This window comes from Calonectris borealis, chromosome 3, assembly GCF_964195595.1.
Source record: "Calonectris borealis chromosome 3, bCalBor7.hap1.2, whole genome shotgun sequence".
NCBI lineage: Eukaryota > Metazoa > Chordata > Aves > Procellariiformes > Procellariidae > Calonectris > Calonectris borealis.
In genome coordinates, this window is record NC_134314.1 from 17,259,254 (window position 1) to 17,281,709 (window position 22,456).

Here is a 22,456-nt window from a genome sequence, read left to right on the forward strand (position 1 = left end):
AACTAGATCTCCACAGTGTGAAGTGGCCTTCATCTGTTTGAAAGTTGACTTCGAGGAATTAATGAAACTATACATCAAGCTTAGGTTTAAACAAATAAGATCTAAACAAGCTCAGATGTAAGATTTCAAATAGTTTCATCAACTCCCCACTGTCTATCCTACTATCCATGAAACGTTACAGGGCAGGAAAGATGGACTAGATAATTGTATTCACTTCATATCAGCCTCCCATGTTTTTGAGCACAGGAACTTCACTTATAGATATGTGAACAAATAAGTATCAGCACATGCAAAAACTTTAAGTCATATGGCATTCTAGCAGCCCGTTTATCATCGATGCTCCAAAGAGGCACAGGACTGAAGTAGAACAACTGGGTATAGTAAGTATAAGAATTCCAAACAGAACTATGGTGTAGATTTATATATTTAAAATATAGTCAACTCTCATTACCCGTGGGTGGATTATCTGCATTGTGAATTAACCAGGCTTTGCATTTCCCCATCACCCCAGCTGCACTGCATGCGATGCTTGCATCATGTTTAGGTTTGCCAGCTAGCTGTTTAAACTGTTTTGAAGGTGAATATACTGTTCTTATAATCAAGCTTATATACGTTTTGTATTATCTGCATTTTTGCTATTCAAGTTATCCTGCCACAGGATGTTTTAGATGCTAGAAATATAGAGAGAGTCAAAAAGCAACAGACAAATGAAGGGAAGAAAGAGCCTTCAGTAGTTCTTAAAATTCAAAGGTGTGTATACAACTTCTTTTATGAACTCCTTAAACCCAGAGGTTTAAGTAAGTACTCCTAAATTGCTGGGAGGGCAGTCGGGGGGAGGGGGGCAAAAATTTTTATTAAACCTCCTATGAATTATTAATCATATGTCACAAGCAAAACCATTGTCAGAGACATAATGCTACACTATAATAACCATTTACCTGGCCAGTACTGCTAGCCTGATGTTCATATAGCTGAGCTAACTGGAAAATACACAGCTCTGTGCTACACACATACATGTATACACCTCAGACACGTTTTATTTGAACATAAACAGTATTGTGTATGTGTGCAGTTCATAGAACATACACACACAAACACACTAGGTAACTACAACTATCTACAGCTTCCAGTCTGTCTTGAAAAACTGTAGGAGCTGAAATACTATTTTTTCCATTAAAAAAAAAAAAAGACTAGAGAAAGGATAGTTAAATTGAGAATGGAGTCAACATAAATTGGATCTTTAAAACTCAGTATTAACCATTATTCATTTCAGCATGCTAACTTTGGGAAAATGCCAGAGGCAGTTTTGAGCTCTGGCAGTAGTCAGTGCTCTAACAAAAATTCTCACATCAGCTCCTCTGCGCAGCTGCTCACCATCACCCCAATATTTTAAGGATAGGGACAACGTAATATAGCGTATAGATCATCTTGCATCAGCAGATTTTAAAGTAAAAAAAGTGGGCAAAAAATGAGCTGTTAATTCCCAAGGGCATTGAGACTTGTTAATAAGGGAGAAACCCCATTAAGACATTAATGGCTTTGAGCCTCAGCTTGTAAGCAGTTGCACAACTTCTACTCTTGTCACTATACGTATTTCAAGTTTTCAAGGGAAATGAAAAGGGAAGAAAAAAAAAGATCCAAAATAAGTTTGTGTATCCACTTGAAAATAAGAATTACCGGTTTTAGTTAACAGTGATGACTATCTCTAGATACAGCAGTAATTGTGCTCACGCATGGCTAACACCGATTTTATTATTGACTTAATTTTAAAAAAGTAACAGAAGGGTCAAAATGGCCCCAAAGCTGGATGGAAGGCTTAAAAGATAAACCACTGTAACACATCTTTGATCTTATCTTCAACTGTGATCTGGATCAGGCCATGGAACATCTTCCTGAAGATTTCTAATCTTCGATTTGGTCTTTCTGCCCTCAAAGAACCATGTTCACACCATTATCTTCTCTATCTTAATTGCTGCTAGCTTTTCCACACTCTCTCAGGATTATTTGGACTAAGAAAACAGATTACATCTGAAATATGTTACACACTAAGACATTTTATTTAACAAGACTAAACAAGTTTGGATTTTATCATAAACGTGGTTTGATGCCCCTAATAAGTATCTGCTATTTACGATCAAAGTGCATTCCCTCTTTACTGCATATCCATTCATCTTCACCTACCATGCATAAAATTCTAAAACAAGAGGCAAACATGCACAAGGAGAAGCAGAAAGTACCTAACGAAATGTGTACCAAATTCCCCTATCCAGTATAATAAGAATTATGCAGGTAAACTGAGACGATTTTACATGAACAAGATCTACTGTTTTCTTTGAATACAGATTTGCCCTAAACCAATAAATGAGAAAAACACATTTTAATGATCAATAAGTCTTTCTAAGCCTGATTACAAAGTTATTTCATTTACAAAATCATAAGACTGCTTCTACTAGAATATTTATGTACCTTCTTTGTTATTTTTATTTCTTTCTTCAGCAAAGTCTGAAAGTAACCTGAAAAAAAAAAAATCAGGCTATTTTGTAGATCCAAATACTGCACTTTTCACATGAAGTTCAAATACAACCGACAAAAATTACACCATAATTTTATTCCAAGTTTCAGATTCAAACTGATGATTTTTAAAAAGAAGTAATATTTAGTATCTAAAATGCCTTCAGTATATGTTTTATGCTACTGAACTTAATCAAAATTCAAATACTATAAATATAATATTACCAAAGAAAGAATGAGCCAAGACAATCACTTGCACTATTTGAAATTCGGGCTTTGCTGCAGATTTGCCTGTACACTTACCATTCATAGTGATCATCTAATAAAAACAATAATTTGAGCACAACTACAATAACTGCTGCAGCAAGAACATCGTATTTCACGTTTCTTGTTGACTTATTGCCAGGCACAAGAGTCAGGAAATCCGCTTCTCCAATACAAATCTTTTTCACCACTCGACAAGTCCAATTATGCAATTCATCTGATTAATGTAAATAAAAATATAAAATTAGTATGTTGAGACAAGCTAGAAGTACTTTTACAGTGCAAATATGTTGGTCATTTGAGGAAAACAATGCTTATGTCTTTTAGGACCATCAGACAGCAATTTTTTTCAGGCTGAAAAGTATTTTGGGATATTTTTAAAACTATTAGGCAACCTTCACTGTGCTTACATGGAAAACAGTCATGATTTATTATATATTCACACGAAGGGGGAAAAAAAAAAAAATCACATTTTTAATAATGTTTTGATGTTACTCGAATGATGTTGTTAGAACATCCTGCATGTTGTTGTGGGAAAGCCTATCTTAAATCTAGATAAATATAGTATCAAAAAACACCAAAAGCCAAAAACTTATCACAAACTTTCCTCCTGCATGTTGACTAAACACCCATGCAAGGACAGATTCAATACTGCAAAGGGGAACGGGGGCTAGTTTTAAAGAAGTCACTTGGGTATGAAGAGCAACCCAGCATCGCAGGGCAACACTCGCTGCTACCCCGACAAAACCCGGCTGAACTACAGACAATCTCAGCCTAGGTTTAAAAACTGGCATTACGCTATAAAGCCGGGTTATGTCAAAAAGATACAACTACAGCTTCAAAAGCAGCAGTATGATATCTATACAGTCTCTTATTACTCTATGCTTATTTTTCACAGATACAAATCCCCCAAATTTCTCACCTTTCCTGTTCAGCAAGAAATGCAGGAGTTGATTACATCACCATCAGATTCCACAAAGGTTAGCAATGTATGACTAAGTACAACCTTAATCCGGCTATACTTTATACTTTCTTGCTGCTTACGAAGAGTTCAGTAGGAACTCATTTTTAATCCTCTCATACATAACAGTAAAAGTTAAACAAAATCTGGAAACCAAATTTTCTTATAAATACTGTCAGTATATTTTCTTTTATTTCAGAGACTTAAAATGGCCTTTTCATTATTATTATTATTATAATGTCCTAAGAGGCACTGCCAATTCATTGCTTAATTTATTTTTTAGGAGTTGTTAGATAACAACAGTAGTCCTTTTTCAAATTGTAAAACAATGCTTCTACATGATAAAAAGTTTAGTTGCAAGGAAAAAGTAAAGGACAATATATTCTTCTTTTACAGTAATTTTCAAAGAGTACTTCGCTTTGTATTTCTCTGTAATAAATCTGAAAATGCCAAATTTCTAGCTGCTGCTTTGATTCAATTGATACTTCAAAATCTGAAACATAATGTGATCCTCTATAGGCTCTAGCACAACACTGGTGTAAAATTACAAAATCAGAATTTCTACTCTGGAATTTTAGCCCTAAATCTGTTGTTTGTCTTCTCTTCGTTCAACTGTGAGTACACAGAAAAGCCGAGTAGCTTTATTCAACATAACTAACTGCAAAATAAGACAATAAAACCCCCCAAACTATTAATTGTTGGAATTCTTTGAGGGAAAAAAAAAAATTAATTCACAGGCTATTTGTCTGTGTAACTCATCTTCAGTGTCAGTGGTATTTAATAGGAAGTATGGTAGCCCAAGAGACAATTCACATACTAGGACTTATTGGTCTTTCTTTGGCAATTCAATATTCAAAACTTAATTTTAGGATAAACAGAAATATTCAATATTTATGCAATATACGGTTTCAAAACTAAATCGGAAATCAAATGAGACAGCAGCTAGTTTGTCACACAGCATCACTTGTTAATACTAAAATTAATGCTAATATGCAATATTATAGAATATTCACTATTGTATATGACAATCCAGTGCTAAGCAATCAGGTCCCAACTTCATGAATCATTTAGCTGAAGTTAATAAATTGAGTGACTTCAACTAGTGCCTCTTAGTTCACATGGATACTGAAAGATTTGAAATGAAGCATCCACTCAGCCTTAGAGAGCCAGCACCAGAGTGCCCCTGCATATCTGGGGCTATACTACAGCCTCTAAATGTTTGATGAAGGTGCTTTGTATAGAAATTATTTTTCAGTTCAAGCTTAAATGGGTATAAATTAGAAGGAAAAGAGTAGGCACTTTTAAAGTAGTAATTCAAGTTTTTTTGCTAGAGTTTAATAAACCAAAGAAAAATTTTATCAGTTCGGGTTTGGGAAAATATTTACCAGGTAAATTAGCTTCCATCAAGTACTTCATGCACAACATGTCTGGATGAAGAAAGCAGCTGTCTGTAATATCTGGAAAACGAGGCAGGTCTAAAAACGCTGCAAGCTCAAGCATTTTGTTGTATACTTCTTCATATACAGGCCATGACTGAAAGATGGGGTTAGAGGATGTTACACATTTGCTCTATTACCATATTTGTTATTGATTTTAAATTAGTTATCCATTTTAAATTCTGTATTATTTAATACAGAGTTATTTACACAGACTCTTTTAGCACTCTGTATGACTAAACACACATGCAAGAATGGAACCAAACTGCAGAAAAAAAGTGAAACGTCCTAGTTGTAAAGCCCATTAAATATATTTAAAAAAAAAAACAAATAAAAAGTTGCTTCAGACCTGCAATCAGCCCACTACCTTTTTTGTGAAGTGATCAGTATGTCTCCAGATGTTCCAAAATTGAAAGAGCATTGAAAAAAAACCCAACAAACCAAACAAAAAAACCCAAATGGGTGCAATTGAGGATGAACTCTCTAAACAGCAAAGAGATCACAGAACACAGGAGGGTTGGCAGGCACTGCTTGAGATCATCAGGTCCAAGCCCCTTGCTCAGGTCAGCCAGAGCAGGTTGCCTAGGACCATGTCCAGTCGGATTTTGAATATCTCCATAGATGGCAACTCCACAAGCTCTGTGGGAAATCCGCTCCAGTGTTTCACCACCCTCACCGTACAAAAGAAAAAAGGTTTGGGTTTTTTTTTTTCTTTATGCTTAAATGAATTTCTTGTATTTCAATTTGTGTCCATTTCCGTTTATCCTGTCACTGGATACCACTAAGGAAGATCTGGTGGTTCTCCTTTGCATCCTCTTGTCAGGTATTCATACACACATCTTACCCCCCCACCCCCGAGTGTTCTCTGTCTTCTCTTCTCCATCTCCAGGCTGAACAGTCCCAGCTCTCTCAGCCTCTCCTCGTTTGTCAGATGCTCCGCTCCCTTCATCATCTTCATGGCCCTTTACTGGAATCACTCCAGTATGTCCATGTCTTGTACTGGGGAGCCCAGAACTGGACCCAGCACTCCAGATGTGTCTCACCAGTGCTGAGTAGAGAGGAAGGATCACCTCCCTTGACCTGCTGACAATGCGCTGCCTAATGCAGCCCAGGATGATGTTTGTCTTTGTCACAAGGGCACCTTGCTGGCTCACATTCATCTTCACAGCATCTTGACCACCAAGACTCCCAGGACCTTCTCTGAAAAGCTGGTTTCCAGCCGGTAGGCCCCCAGCATGTGCGGGTGTCTGCATTTGTTCCTCCCCAGGTGGAGGACTTGACATTTCCCTTTGTTGAACCTCATGAGGTTCCTGTCAGCCCATTTCTCCAGCCTGTCGAGGTCCTTCTAAATGGCAGCATGCCCATCTGGTCTATCAACCACTCCTCCCAGTTTCACATAATCTGTGAACTTGCTTGATTCTCAATCCACCTTGCAGTCCACTTAACTAGTTCTTTACTTCATCAGTTTGTCAGCGAGGATGTTGTGGAAGACAGTGTCAAAAGCCTTACTTAAGTCAAGATAAAGAACATCCACCAAGCTTTCTACTCATCATAGAAGGTTATCAGGTTGGTCAGATGATTTCCCTTTCACAAATCCATGCTGAGTACTCCTAGTCACCGTCTTGGTCTTCTATATTTGGAAATGGTTTCCACATTTATTTGCTCCATCACCTTCCATGTTTATCATATTGATGTATATATTTATAATATTTATCAATATTAATATGATCAATATGAGGCTGACAGGCCTTTTGTTCCCCAGATCCTCCTTCCTGCCCCTCTTGAAGACAGGGGTAATGTTTGCTTTCTTATAGTCCTCAAGAAACTCCCCCAGTCACCATAACTTTTCAAAAATTATTGACAGTGTCCTTGCAATGACACCAGCCAGCTACCTCAGCACTTGTGGCTGCATCTCATCATGGCCCATGAACCTCCGTACATCCAGTTTGTTTAAATATTTCCTAACCTGCTCCTTCTCCACCAAGGGTAAGTCTGCCTTCCCCTGGACTTTCTCACTGGTTTCAACGACCTGGGACTGCTGAAGGCCGATCTTATCAGCAAAGACTGAGGCAAAAAAAGCATTCATCACCTTAGCCTTCTCCTTGGTCTTTGTGACCATGTCCCCATTCCCATTCAGCAGCAGGCCCACATTCTCTAGAACCTTTTCACAGAATCTTTAATATAATTTCATTAAAAAAAAAAAATCTAATTCCATACTGGCATATTTATTCATGAAAATAAATCTGCAACTCTCTCTTCAAAACTATTGACTGCATGAAGAAAGTTCTCCCAATTTCTACTGAGGTCTTCCTGCTAGAGGAAAATATAACTTACTGACAGATTTTGACATGCTTATTCATAATGAACTCAGCAGGACCTGAAGTTTGTGTAAATACGGACTGTAAGACCTGACCTTCATTTCTTAATACTTTAACTTCTATTAAACATTCTTAATTCTTTATATTTTAAATGATTATTGAATTTATCTCTTCAAGTGATAATTTTCAGTTGTTCAGGCTACTTTACCATTTTAAACATATAAAAAGCAATGTTGCTTCTGCTTGTGTTGGTGGTTCTAATTCAGTAGAGCACTTTATCATGTATTCATATTTATCAAGTCAATTTGTGCATAAGGTACTTTCCTTTAATAGGAATTTAGCAGGGGTTTACACTTTGTGCACCGATTCAAAACTTTCCTGAACGAGTGAATTCAGGCTTCTGTTTTAAAAACAGAGCAATCATGTTTACACCACCAGTAAGACTGAAATAATGCATTTTTATGCAATCATTTGGTTTCATCTGTTTTAATATAAGCTGTGTAGCCGATGCTCAAATTTTATTGTTTTGAATGATTGCCAACATTTCCTTTTCTTTTTTTAAATGATCTCCCCTCAGACTGCAGTTCAGACTTGCTTAACTGCATGAACACATGCTTAAGCAAATGAATAATTCTGCTGTCACTTACTATTACACATGCAACTCTCTGTGACAGTTAGGAAGTTGTATCATGTTCATTATATTTTCTAAATAGTGTTAAAAATTGGCTTAGACTGCTACGGGACTATGCTGAGAAACAAGAAAAACATGCATTACCAGACTTCTACAGAAGACCAGGATCACAGTACTTTCCATCCCTCTTAAAAAGCAGTGCTAAATTGAATACCAAAACAATCTAGAACAAAACCTGAATCATATGCAACTTCTCTTGAGCATATTTGGAGAAAAATTAAAGTCCTACATAATTCAAATAAAAGCATCACATAAATACTGTTCCTAATTAGATATAAAGAAAATACATTTTTCCCTTTAATGAAAAGCAGTTGAATTAGTAGCTTCTTAATAATATATCACAGATGAAAATAAATTAAGACACGGGAATTCAGTCACTTGAAGCATTTCCATTCTCAAACATTAAACTATCACACGTGAAGTTAGCTGAACAGTCTAATTTAACACAGAGGTACTTTAAGGAATATAGCTCTTAAGTGGAGGGCTCAAGGTAGGCACCTGTATCACCTTATATCTGAGCTTCTCTCACTGCATCAGGCTAAGGAGACAGCTTTCCTATCCTAGGTACTAGTGAATCATCCCTTCCTCCTCAAGCCCAACACCGACTTTTGTTTCAAAGCTTTTGAATTCGGTTCTTTTTCAAAATGGCTAGAAAACACTCTTTGCTTTGCAATGACAACTGATGCTTGCTTTTTTTTTTTTTTTTTTGAAGAGCAAACAAGTGGTGTAAAAACTACAAATAAAAATTAACCGAGAGCTATCATTTGGGTTATTTTAGAAAGGACATTAACAGACAAAAACAGTTTTTAGTTTATGTGTGTTCACAGAGAGATGTAAATACAACTGGACGTGCAAATCTAGGAAAGGCATACTAATCCACCATAAAGATCAACCAAATCAATTGCTATTTTCCAGGGCTTGACCCCCTAAGCTCAAAAACATTCACTGTAGTACTCATGTTTCTGCCACACAGCGCTGAGTCATGACGATGCAAGTTGAACTGAACACCACGCTTCCAAGGAGTACGCAGTAATCTCTTGAACTGTAAACTGCAAGCGTAAGCTGAATCCAACACGAGATCACATCTCAGTGGGACACATCATAGCAAAGGGCTGAAGGCTGAAAGCTTGAGGACTGTGGAGTCTGTAGCGTGTTTCAGTAACCAAGCACTGATAATTTTCACCAGTCATTAGATACCTTGTTCATATTTTGTTTAATTCTGAAAGAGCTGTGACTTCATACAGCAAATCTCTTATTCTGCAAAGTTTCATACACACTGGGAGGGTTAAAACAGAAAGAACACCCAACAGAAACAACAACCAACATAGCAAATGTTAGGACAACATTAAGAAAAAACAAGATACAGCAAACAAGCAGCCTCAAAATTAATAAAAGTTATCACCTTCTACCTAGCTATTCATCTCTGCCAGAAGAAAAGAACCTGATAAAACAAGTTGCACTGAAAGTCAACCAGCAAATCAACTAGGAAAGCAAGATCTAGAGCTGGGACCTCCCTCCTTCAGATGAAAAAACTCTGCCTCCAGCACCCCATGACTAAACCCCAAGGGAGGAGTACTTGGACAAGAGGGGACAGCGTTAGATCATACGCTACACGCTCTCCAAGTATAACTTTCACTTATCCAATCATAAATTAAAAAATTTTGCGTTACATATTTTCAAGTTGTATTTCTGTGCTAAATATTAGGACAACTCCCCTGTCCATCACCATGTGGAGTTACTGAGCTCTCACTGTGTTTCAAGAACCTGGGAAACACTCCACATATAAAACTGAGTTACAAACCCTTGAGGGCACTTAATAATTTCAGGAAGACTGACAGAAAACTCTTCTAAAGTTATGCCACCTGCTAGCCTTTTCAGGTGTTTCGCAAGCTGGGATTTCTTCAAGACTGATCAACAACACTGACAGAGTCTATAACTTGTCTAGATTGGGTACAGAGGTTACCGAGAACTTTTCTTAACTGTTTTGTCTTTAAAGTCTTTGTATCTTATTCCCACACGTGACAAATATGGTAACTTCAGGTCTTCTCCAGAAAGCAGTAGGAAAGATGAGTACTACTTGAGAATATTTTTTCCTTTTCTTTTTTCCCCTCATCTTCAACTGAGCATAGGACAAAATACTGTTGAGTTGGTGAAGAAGTGTCTAGAACAAGATTTTCATGATGATAAATATTCATTAGACTATTTAAATCAGTTGCCTTTATCTTTCAAACTTACACAGAAATTTTTCACCTGTATTAGAAAAGAACAAGCTGGTTTTCAGAAGCAGATGAGCCAAACTATTAGCATGATAATCAGATCACAGTAACAGGTAATTGTTTTGGGTAAGCCAAGATTGCAGCCTCTCCTACTTGTTTGGACAATATCAGAATGTTGCTGATCAACAAGTAGAAAACAGTATGCATTGGCTGGCTTTCTAGATTCATTTGCAGGCTCCATAGCTTCTTGTTTTAAATGTGGTCTGACTGACTCTCTTCTTAGATGACTGTATAGGCTGTTTCCTTCTCCTGTATCAGGACAATATCTCAGCAGCCATTACTTACATATTCACAGTTCAGTTTATTGTGATAATGTTCTACCCTTTCTGAAAAGAATTAATTATAGAGTTGATGTAAATTCTCTCTTTTATATTTTTCCCCTTCTATCCTCCTCTCCTGTTCAGTACTTTTTTCGCAGCACAGTTCCCTTCCTTGTCCTCCTCCTACCTGTGAATTTCCATCCTGAGAACACTTTCTTCCCATGCCTGCACATTCTCTAAGGCTCTACCTTCACCTGTGCTGCTCGTGTTCAGCAGTGGACATCTTTCCTAAGTGATTCTCTTAATGACCATTTAATACTAGAATCTAGTAAGGTCCAACTTCACTTTTTCATTATTGGCTTTTTGTAGGTCTCTGGGAATCTTTGACATTTACAGTTTGGATATGCTTGGAATTATCTAAAAACCAGCAAGGCTTCATCATTTTTAAGATGACCAAGTCAACCTAGACAAAGTTTGAAAAAGAGTGTACCAAACTTCTCAGGAAATGGACCAAGAAAGCAATTTAACTTGAAGATTTGGAAAACATCAAGTTAGGAGGGTTGGAGAAGGGGTTTTTACAACACAATCCAGAATTTTGGTTCAATCCTTGCATAAAGCAAGACATGTTCATAAAACAAAAGATATTGTAAAAGTAATAAATCAAGTGGATGCCCTAACGTGTGTAAACATCTTTGAATATAGCCTGCAATGAAACACACATTGCCAGGAACCCAAACTAGCTTTACTGTAAGGTAAAATTAGGTACCAACAACGAGCACAGCAGTCGAGTGCTCTATAGAGCCTGGTTCACCTTACATTGCTTCTGCTGCTCTACTGGTTCAGATATATCTGGTCATCTGCAGCATAAGCCTGATGTGGGATGATGCCAGCCACAGTGCATGCAGGTTACATAAAATAAATGACAGTAAAGATCATAACTGTATCAGCTGTGAAATTCACACCCAAATTAGTATTTAAAACTGAATGAAATGACCTTGTGAACCAGTCGTTATGTACTACATCCTTAATGTCGTCGGCTAGCCCAAACTCCTACATTACTAAAGATTTTTTTTTCATGTTTTGTAGGTACTTTGGCAGTACTGCCAATCTGGCTACCTCCCATACAAACACGCACCAATGAATTTGCCTGATGTATATTTTTTAAATTACTTTTTTTTTCACCCTTGCCTAACTTCTGTCCACCTTCCCAGGGACCATCACCAACCCACCTGGAACAGCAGCAAACTAATGCAACAGCCATCACACACAAATTAAATGTGCTTTAACTCAGTGTTTTATTATGAATACGAACTTCAAAAAATAACCAGCACTCACTAATACTTTTTCCCCAGCTAGGTTAGATAGCAAAACTAGTGTAGTCAACTGTGTTGCACAGTTAGATCATAGAATCATAGAATCATTAAGGTTGGAAAAGACCTCTAAGATCATCGAGTCCAACCGTCAACCCAACACCACCATGCCCACTATAGATTCTGTGTATTCTCAAGCTAAATTTTTCATGAATGCCTTCTTTGCTAGAGCACAGGGTATACAGAAAAGACATGCGCGCTGTAAAGGCTGGGCATTGTAAGCACTGTTACCACTGCTGTGTAGAAATGTCCCAGACTTGTGAATTGCTGGTGAGTGTGAAAGTATACTGGGGAGAGCCACTGCACTCTGCTCCTACATCCTTTCCTAGGTCGCTATCAGAAACAGGAGACCAGACTCAATGAGCCTGGAGTCTGACTCGGTACAACCATTTTTATGTGGACTAAACGAGCAGATACATTTCTTCAAACTCTGATATCCATGAATCACATACAGATGCTGATGTAACAGCGAGAGGGTGTGCCTGGAATTATTAAAAGGGAACCAAATGACAAGAAGAACAAAGATGGGTGAAACTGCTACAACTCCATTTAGATAAATGCTAAGAAATACGCATCTCATGAGACTTCTTCCACTAGAAAAAACATAAAGAGACCAAGCACACACTTAGAGTTGCTGCTTTACAAGCCTCTTGTCAAGCAGAAAGGAAAGCTGAAGGTTAACACAAGATAATGAAATCAATTTGTCCACCTTGAAGCCAGGCAAACATGTTGCCCAAATTATCTGCCTGGCAACACATGGGGGGGGGGGGGGGGGGAAGGAAAGTCAAGATACCATTTGAAAATCATAGTAGTCGTCACACTGGCAGCCTCTCTCTTGCTCTCTCCTTTGATAACTGTCTCAGCTGAAACAGCTACTACATCTTAAAATCCCAAATTACTCCTGATCATTGTTGCAGAGAAAGTGAGAAGGATCTTTGGATAGAAAAAAATATTAATTTTAGAAGATGACTCAATAAACAATGTTTATACATTTTTGAGAGAAAAAAAATCTAGGTGTGCTAGGACATTAGACTGCATTAAATTGAGACAGGCAGTTTTTACTGAAGAATTCAAGATGGCATGTGGATGAGCCAGCAATCCCCACACAAGAGAAAAAGCTAACTGAACATCCAGTACAGATGTACTTCTTTACTAGGAAAAAAAAAAAAAAAAAAAGAGAAGAGATTTTCGTTGGATGCATAGCAGACCTTTCAATATGCTACTTTCAGAGGAAGACATCTTGTTCATTACATGATTCCTGGCTAACGTGGTTTTTGAATAAATGAGTTTCAGTATTATTAAACCAACAGAGACACGTGCTGGAGTGTTAGCCTGATCATGCTCACAAGCTAACTCTGACAAATATCACTTTTCTAAAAAATGTAGTTTCTACAAATGGAGAGAGTAATCCAATAAGGAGCTCAACTGTCATAATGTATTGAAAATTAAGAGTTTGGGAACAAATTTTATTGAATTTTGTAAATATTTTGGTAGGTTTGTTTTCTTTCTTCATTAAGTAATGCTTTAAGACAGGTATGGACAAGCTAGAGTTTCTGTTACACAACAGCAAGCTCCCATGATAAACTTGATTACAATAACCCTTTCAGCAGTGAACTTCCTCCTCAGGTCCTTTTTTTTTTTTCTTTCAAATAAAAGCCTCACCCTTGCTTCTTTTCATTCTGCACTACTTTCTATCCTGAACAAGTACTGCATGCACCTGTTCAAATGCACAAAAAAATATACAGACAGAAAAAAAAAATCCCACAGATGGAAAGACACCCACCCCCAACAAAAGTAAGATTACAAGGTATCTCAAAACACCAGCAGCCCAAAGCAGGAATCACTGCTTGTTTTGGAAAGTAAAAGCAGCACAGCTGATTAGCAGAATTTGTACGGCTAGAATTTTATACCTCTTAGAAGATTTTTTTAAAATAAACCAGAATGACTGGCTTCTGTCTTAATTTGAATTCTTTAAATAGTTACCACTAAAAGAAAAAAAAAAAATCATACGGCAGTTAAGCTCATCCAAATTTTAGTCAGGAAAAGAGGCTCTTACACATCAGACCTTGAATGTTTTTAGAACAGGACCTCAGCAAACAGAGGAATGTGTCTAAAAGCCAGTCTGGTGGATACACTTTCCAGGGAAGCAGAAAGCCATTGTCATTCTGGTCTGAACACCCTGGGTGAAAACAGAGCAAACATTTTGACCTGCACTCATTAGTTTATTAATAGATTTAGTCAGGAATTACTTCACTTGAATCAGATCCAAACTAAAATATAAATATGCAATCCACCAAAACCTGGAGTGTGAGACAATCCAAACGGCAGCAGTTTCCGATAAGCTGCGTGATGACTTGAAGACAGGGGTATTAGCCAGTAGCAGATTATTAAGTGATATGAAATCCTTTTGAAAAGCCAGTGTGAAAAAAAAATTAAATACGGGGACAACTTTACAGGATTTAGGAAATCTTCAGGTTTCCTCACCACGGTGCCACAAACCACCCTGTTGCCTCAGGCAGGTCTCTTTGTCCCAGTTTTCCACCTTGTGATAGAGCAGCACACCACCACCCCTGAGAGCACGGCTGTGGAGGAGCAGCTGAAGGCACCGTCGCGTGATGAGGGGGAAGACCAGCATCAAAAGAAGAGAAAGAACCAAATATTCTGCAACTGTGCTGGCTTCGCACAGCGTGTGCTAAAGCAGGCTTAAATTCCCACATTAAATGAAGAAAAGGAAAAGATACAGAGCAACTCATTATTTTCTGCATGCTAAACTAAGACGCTATCTTGGTTTAGAAACAAGATGAGATGAAATGATTAATGACTACACCCTAGCGCGCTTATTATATCAGTCTCAGCTAAAAGCAAATTCATTCCAGCAATTCCTAAATTCCATATGCTTAACTTTAAAACCTTAATCACTATTCAAAGACATGAAAAGAAGATAATATTAGACTAACCTGTTCACAAATCCAAGACCTGTGCTTACTTTTAGGGCCAAGAAAAATTGCACAGAACTGAAGGGTGTTTAGAAATATTACAGGTAAAGTACAAAAACCCTTAAGCTGCCATCTCTGCCATTCCAAGATGGCTCCCCCATGACCTAGAATTTGTTTACTCTTACATGGCTTTTCACGTTTCTCCTCTTGCCACATTTCTAGGCCAGACTTCTTGCAAACGTTCCTTCTTCCTCCTGGCATTGGGATCATCACTACTACTCAACAGTAAGATATTTTACATTGTGAGTTTTTAAACAAGCAATTGCTTTAGTTCCTCCACCAAAACAAACCAAAGGATCACTAGAAAAATAGAAGCATGCAAAATCTTTTTTCAAAAAGCAAAAGTTTTTGCTTAAGAAAGCTGTAGTTTTCATTGCTTAGGATTCTTTGCCATAGGCTAGAGATACCCCTTTTAAGCAATGATTTTGCATACTTCTACCATTTAATCATTCCTCAACATTTTTCAAGTTGAATAAGAAACATTCCCAGATCCCTAAATCTGAAACGTTAAAGGACGGTATTCAGCTCCCCTAACTTAAAGGCTTGAACTATGACTTTAAAAAGAGTTGTTGTGAGATAACTAGTTAATGAAAAATAAAGTTTTACAATCTTAAAAAAAGTCTTCCCAGAACACAAAAACCACAAAGTGAAACCCTAATTGAAATCCCAGAACAAAAAAAAAAGTGGCTGTAGCACATGAATCCAAAAAGATCTATTTAGCCTTGCATCCAGCAGTGAGCAAGAGAGATGCGTAGGGAAGAATTTAGGAACCAAGCAAGCCACAATGACACTTTACCACGTATCTTCACACCATTTGTGGCTGAGTCAGCAGTGAGATCTCTGTATTTTTTAGTTCCAGATACCTTTTCTTTCGTGGCATTTGTCCAATCATTATGTGGCCCTTTTAACATCCAGAACATCCTACCGCCAGGATTTTCACCAGTTACCCACAAAACATATGAAGCAGCATTTCCTGCTGTTTGATTCTGAACCTGCAGACCAGCAACCTTTTCTGACATCTCCCAGTCCTTGTATTGGAAGAGACATTGAACAGTTGCCTCCTAACCATGTTCTACAAACTATCACCTCATCTTCCTCTTAGTCACCTCTTCTTTAGGTTGAAAGGTAAGTAGATAAAGTTAATTATTGCTTGTAGGAAAACTGTCCCTATATTTGATATCCTTGTTGTGACTCTCTGTACCTCTTAGTTCTTCTATAACTTTGAGAAGACAGAGGGTAAGAAAAGCAAAAAAACCCAACCAGAATTCCATGGAGTATTTAAAATATGGGTGCATGACAGATTTATACATTAACATAAAGTTGATCTCCATTTCTTTACTGGAAGTCAGGAGTTATAAGAAAATAATTCCAATGTAGCTGGGCTACAACAATGGCATGTTCAAAACCAGAATCATGAAGAGATTACAGAAACATGTATAATTAATATCACACAGATATTTAAATTAAGGCTGGTACATAAACATAATAGCATTGATAACACCAGCTTTCAGGGAATGCTACAGATTTTATTCTTTAAAAAATAAAATCTCTTCCTATTTAACAAACGTAATAGCGTGGACAAATCTATTGATTGACATGTACCTCATGGGCGTGCTTGGACACAAATCAGACGTTGCTGAAATATAAAGTATATCTGTGTGTTTTAATAGCAGCTCGTCAGTCAATAAATTATAATCTCTTTTTAAAGAAAGCGAAAAACTAATGTGTAATGCTTACCCATTGTAATGATGCCATACAAAAAACCCAAAACTTGTATTTTATCTGTCCTTTAAGGTCTCCTCCCCACTCATTTTTTCTTTACTTACTGCTATGTTCTCCAAATAGACTCAAGGAATTTTTTCAAGTTAACTGTTGGACGGGAAGAAAATTTGAGAAACTTCAAGTGTATTTGTTCCATCCGTATTCTCACAACTGTGAAACTCAGAGATTACATATTTCAGTAGATGCAGAATGGGGCAGGTTTGCCTTTTTTTTGTTCCTTCTGCTCCCCCCCAATAAATCTTTTGCAAGACTTTTTCCAAACTGCTCATAACATAGAATTAAGAATTTTGTCAAGAAAAAAGAGAACAGCAGTGAAAAAACAAGACTGAATAGAATGATGAAGACTAAGCAACTTGTAGGTATACTTTTGTTTACACTGGGATTTTTTGTTTAAAATTATCATTCTTCTTTAAAAATGACTTCTGCAAGCGTAAGTAGTCTTTACTTGCACCAATGATAAGCATTTTACTTTTTCCTACAAGGTTTACTCATCAAAAATGGTCAGCAGACCATTTTATTTTAAAAACCATCCTCAGACTAGAAATGATTTAACATGTCAGCATTCAAAACAGTAATGTCAGTTTAGAGAACACTTTGTTGTCACCTATCAAATTATCAATACCAAAGCAGTCACCAAGTGGTATAAATCATTTCCACAGTAAGAATTTCAGTACAGTGTCCTCATGCAATATTCAGAATACAGAATTATAGAGGAATTTCAGTCCTCCTTAGACAGTGGGACAAAAAACATAAAGCCCTAGAACAGTGATTCATTTCATCTGCCCCTCCTAGAAGAGTACTATAATTAGGAGACTAAATCCACACCCACAACTAAAGAAACATGAGCACTTAAGAAATACTGTCAAGTTTATAAACTTCTATTCACATACCCAAACTCTGTAATGAAGCAAATGCTAATCCTTCTGCTTTTAAGTTGATGAAATTATAGTACCATAAATAGCACCTTTGATATAAAACAATCACACAGAATGAAATATCATTTGCTGTATAAAAGCACTCAGCCACATTGCATCCAATTTAGGGTACAAACTGAGGAACAATACCAGCAAACCTGAAGAAGGCATTAGCCTGAAGAGCAGGACAAATACCTGTATTTTTAGCGATGCTAAAAACAGTCATCATGAGAGCTCTAAGGATCTTCAGTGGTCAGTATTACAAACTTCATATAAGTTTATGGCACGGCTAGAGTTTATCCATCCCCTGGCTCTACGTATGCAGAAGGGCAGTTACAAGCAGTGTGCTCTACAGCCATCCCCAAGCAACAACGTCCTCACAGACATCGTGCTTTTCCCTGAGCACCTCATGGTTTGAGCACAGACCTCACTCTTTCCTGTGCTCACCACACAGTATAAAGTGGTCTGTAAAGCTCACACTCATCTATGTTCTTATGTAAGAAGATACTCATTTTTTCTGTATTCAAAAGAATGATGGAAAAGTACTTGGGCTTTGTTCTTGGTGCAAGGTGGGAGGAATTACTACCGTGAGTGAAAGCAGCATGCAAACTCTACGAGCTTGCCCAGCCCTCCAGGAAAAGAGCTGAGCATAGGCAAGAAGAGAGAAGCCTCAATACTCTAATAACAGCCCCTCTGCTAATCTCTATCTATCCTTCTTCAGTATCTACATTTAAGTTAGCTAATGAAAACGCTCTCAGTAAGTGAGAGAGGTAGCTACTTTTCAAAGCCTCACAAGGAAGATCCTATCTGTCTAAGTTTAGGCACTTCAAACACAGTAAAATATTTTATCCATTTGTGATATGCTCCTGACTGCAGGAAACAAAACAAAACAGAGGCAGCTCAAAGTATCTGCAAGAAAATGCAAACAGGTGTTTCCAATGTGAATAAGCCAAGCAATACACTTAGATGCAGAAGTGATAGACAGTTTTCACATGTTACTTGGTACTGTATATTCAAAGAACTAGTTTTAAAGAAACCTGTAATACTGATGCTACTTCTGGTCAGAACATAGCCAAATTATTCAACCAATCCTAGCAGCATAAATTACATGAACCCCCTCACACTTTATAACAAGTTGGCAGAGATTATTAGAAATTAATGAGGACTGAATGCCAAATTACTTCTAAAATTGAGCCATTAGCCTCGAAAGCTGAAAACTACAAGTCCTAGTTTTGGTTGTATATAGCAGGTAATCGTCAAAATACCAAGCAATCTTCTTTTCTTAATCCATGAGAAACCCTCCAATTTTATGTTTTCCTCCAGGCTACCTGACAGTTCTTCTGCCCCCAACATTCACAGGGAAATCAAAATCAGGAGGCGTCTTAAACTACTTAAACCTGTCAGCTAAATTTACAAAACAAAATGGCTTTTACTATGCTTGAACAATGCTGAATTGATTCAAATACATTTTTGTGGCACATCCCCATTTAATTCAAACCAGTTTTTACCGAGCAACTGAGTTGTTAGATGGTCACAAGGCACAAAATGTTTATACAGCGCAAGTATTAATAACTGTATTCCAACTGTAACGTTGCCTGAAACGAAGAGAATCAGAAAGGGGGGCTAAATCTGAGGTTTGATATCTTTAACCTTCTTGCCATATTAAAGCTGAGCAACATTTAACCATATTGTAACATAAATTATTATCATTACATCATCATTTTCAACCTGGAAGACAAGTCCCGCACTGGGTAGTACTGCACAAGGATACAAGTCCCGAGTTTAAACCTTGTTCTCAAGTAGGATAGTAAATGATACAAAAATGTGTAGCTCCTAGACATGAAAGCACATGCTTTAGACCTCTCCAAATACAGTGCTGGTAGGTGACTACACTGCCAGACAGGTCTGTCATATCCCTCTTTTTATTGTGGGATAATGGGATAAAGGGAAAACCACAAATAAAAGATCCCCCTATTGAAGCAGAGGGGGGATTTGACTGCATAGTGCTCAGGGACAATCTCCTGGATAAAAAAAGGCAAGAAACAGCACTATAGATATTCTGCAATGAAACAAGAGGTAAAGGCGACTAAGCTGTAAGCAGCAGGGACACTAAAAAAAAAAAACAAAACCTAAAACCTTGAATTTCAATGCCACAGGTAAATGGGTAAGTCATGAAACAAATACGAAGAAAAAGCAAGATTGTTCTGTAACTGGAAAAAGGATATGATTCCATCTCCTTAAAATCGTATGTAAGGAAGAGAAAAATTATGTCTGCAAAAAAGCAAACCAGTATCTGATAAAACTGACTATTTTACAAAGGAGAGGCCCAGATAATTTACACACAAGAAGCTTCAAGGAAATAACTGAGGAGCTCTCTGAAACACAAATGTTGTTTTTTAAATAATCTTAAGAAATCCTAAACATCAAAGTACTCTCCACATTAATACACAGTATTTAAAAAAAAATGTAAAAGGGGAGATTCAGGAACTCTAGAATGATTAGCTTGGCACGGATCCTGAACAAAATAATACAATGGCAATGGGAAAAATGGAAGCTAAAAATATCCTGTCAGTCAAGCAACCTTCATAAGGTCAGGAGAGGACAGAGACAACTGAAGCTCCAGCTCCCACAAGGAAGACAGCACAATCTACTGGCGTTGCTGCTCTGAAAAACCTTTTTCTTCTTTATGGGATAGCTAAAGGGGACGCAAATAAAAAAAAATTATCACAAAGTCTCACTGGAAGACCGTAACTCATAATTATACTCAAAACTCAAGAGCTGCTCCGCTGGAAAGCAAAGCATGCAGAACAAAGGAGCAAAACAGAAGCATCCTTGATACCAGAGGAAAATCTTGGCAAATTCATCTCAGAAATCGGATCTTTCAAATCCTCAGCAGAAGTGAGATTTGATTGAAGCTGACATAGAAAGATGGGTGGCAGAAGGATTAGTGGCAGAGCAATACGGATACAAAAGTGCTGCCAAGAATAAAATCAAGCAAAACGTAAAAATAAAAAAAGTAAAGAAAGAAACAGAAAAGAAGAACAAAAAGAAAATACAAGCTATAGGATACGGTAAGAGAAGAAACCAAAGAATTGGAAAATTTCCAGACAGCATAGAGAAGAATGATCTTCTCTCCATGTTTAAAGCAAGCCTTTCATTCCCAAATAAAAGAGGGAAGAAATTTAATAATCCAAACTAGGGAGGGTTTGTATGTGCACGCATGCATGCAAGGTATATACTCCTCCAACTCAAATAAAATAAATCCAAAGCATCATATAGAATAAAACACTCTGCACTGAAGTGGCACATTCTCAAAAGAGCTAAACTTCTCTTTAGCTTTAGTCTACTTTATAAATACATTATGGCTCCTACTTCAACACCTATTACATGTTATTTTAAGGAAAAGGAAGACCCTGGATGAATTAGACCTTTTCTTAGGGCAGCAAATATTTCTTTTCAAACTCTTCCTTTTTCCATCAAAGCCAACATCAATTCATAATGGAGCATGAATTAAAATTCTTATTAAACTGAACACAATGGAGAGCTGCCCACAACTACTGGCCTAATCTGACAGATAAAAACAGACATCATTTTTATGCATAAAGACAAGCCTGAAAGAAAAAAAAGATATCAGGGAGAAGAAAGAAACAAGAAGCCTTTCAGTTAGGTGGGAGAAAGGGGAGAAAATCCTGACACGTGCTTTTGAGTTTCATGATTCTTTTCCTTTTGTCCACAACACTAATTTCTAACAAGCCCAATATATCGCTGCCACATTACCAGGATGCATTCAAGAATTTTCCACAGGCAAAGGTAAGGAAGATGCTAACAGCCTTTTCAGCTGGAAGTTTAGAAAGCATTTCTGCGCCATGGAAAAACCTGAAGAGTAACACTAGGAGTTATTTAAGAATCAAGACATCTAAGGCTGGAAATAAGTGAATTACATCGAGCAGAATTCAAACTAAACAGTGCTTCTGTTAATATGGGTAAGTTGGAGGTAGCATGTGTAAAAGAAAACAAAAAAAAAAAAAATAATGTATACTAAGACAACCAAAAAGTAACCTGGATATTAATTTTCTCATGTTGCAAGGTCAAAGCTGCCTAAATAAGTACATTTCTTGTTAAAGGCAGCAATACTCTGTGGCTTATAAAAAAAACAAAACAAAAACACACAGAGGAAGACAGACAGAAATGGAATTAAATCATAAAACAAAAAGGAAGCATTTTTAAGACATAGGTTCCTAGACAGCAAGGTGTATCAACAACACTGTCAACACTGAAGCATTCAGTGGCCCTCTCAGAAGACAGAAGGTTTCAGATAGATTTAGAATTGTGCAGGTACTTCCATCTAAGATTAAAAAAGAAAAAAAAAGAAAAAAAAAGGAGAAAGGCTCATACATAGAATAGTTTGGGTCGGAAGGGACCTTTAAAGGTCATCTAGTCCAACCCCCCTGCCATAGGCAGGGACATCTTCAACTGACCAGGTTGCTCAGAGCCTCGTCCAATCTGACCTTGAATGTTTCCGGGATGGGGCATCTACCACCTCTCTGGGCAACCTGTGCCAGTGTTTCACCACCCTCGTAAAAAAATTCTTCCTCATATCTAGTCTAAATCTACCCTCTTTTACTTTAAAACCATTCCCCCTTGTCCTGTCGCAACAGGCCCTACTAAAAAGTCTGT

At 37.3% G+C, this 22,456-nt stretch overlaps 1 protein-coding gene across 4 annotated transcripts in view; it reads right to left on the minus strand.

The window, feature by feature from the left end:
- The window catches only part of TAF1B (TATA-box binding protein associated factor, RNA polymerase I subunit B), a 54,688-nt gene that overhangs the window by 10,115 nt on the left and 22,117 nt on the right, over positions 1-22,456 (minus strand). For all 4 annotated transcript variants that reach the window (XM_075145069.1, XM_075145067.1, XM_075145068.1 and 1 more), the window contains 3 exons: positions 5,122-5,269; positions 2,815-2,992; positions 2,467-2,513 (listed from right to left, as the gene is read on the minus strand). In XM_075145069.1, the coding sequence (XP_075001170.1) occupies positions 2,467-2,513; positions 2,815-2,992; positions 5,122-5,269 (373 nt within the window). The remainder of the gene's footprint in view (positions 1-2,466; positions 2,514-2,814; positions 2,993-5,121; positions 5,270-22,456) is intronic.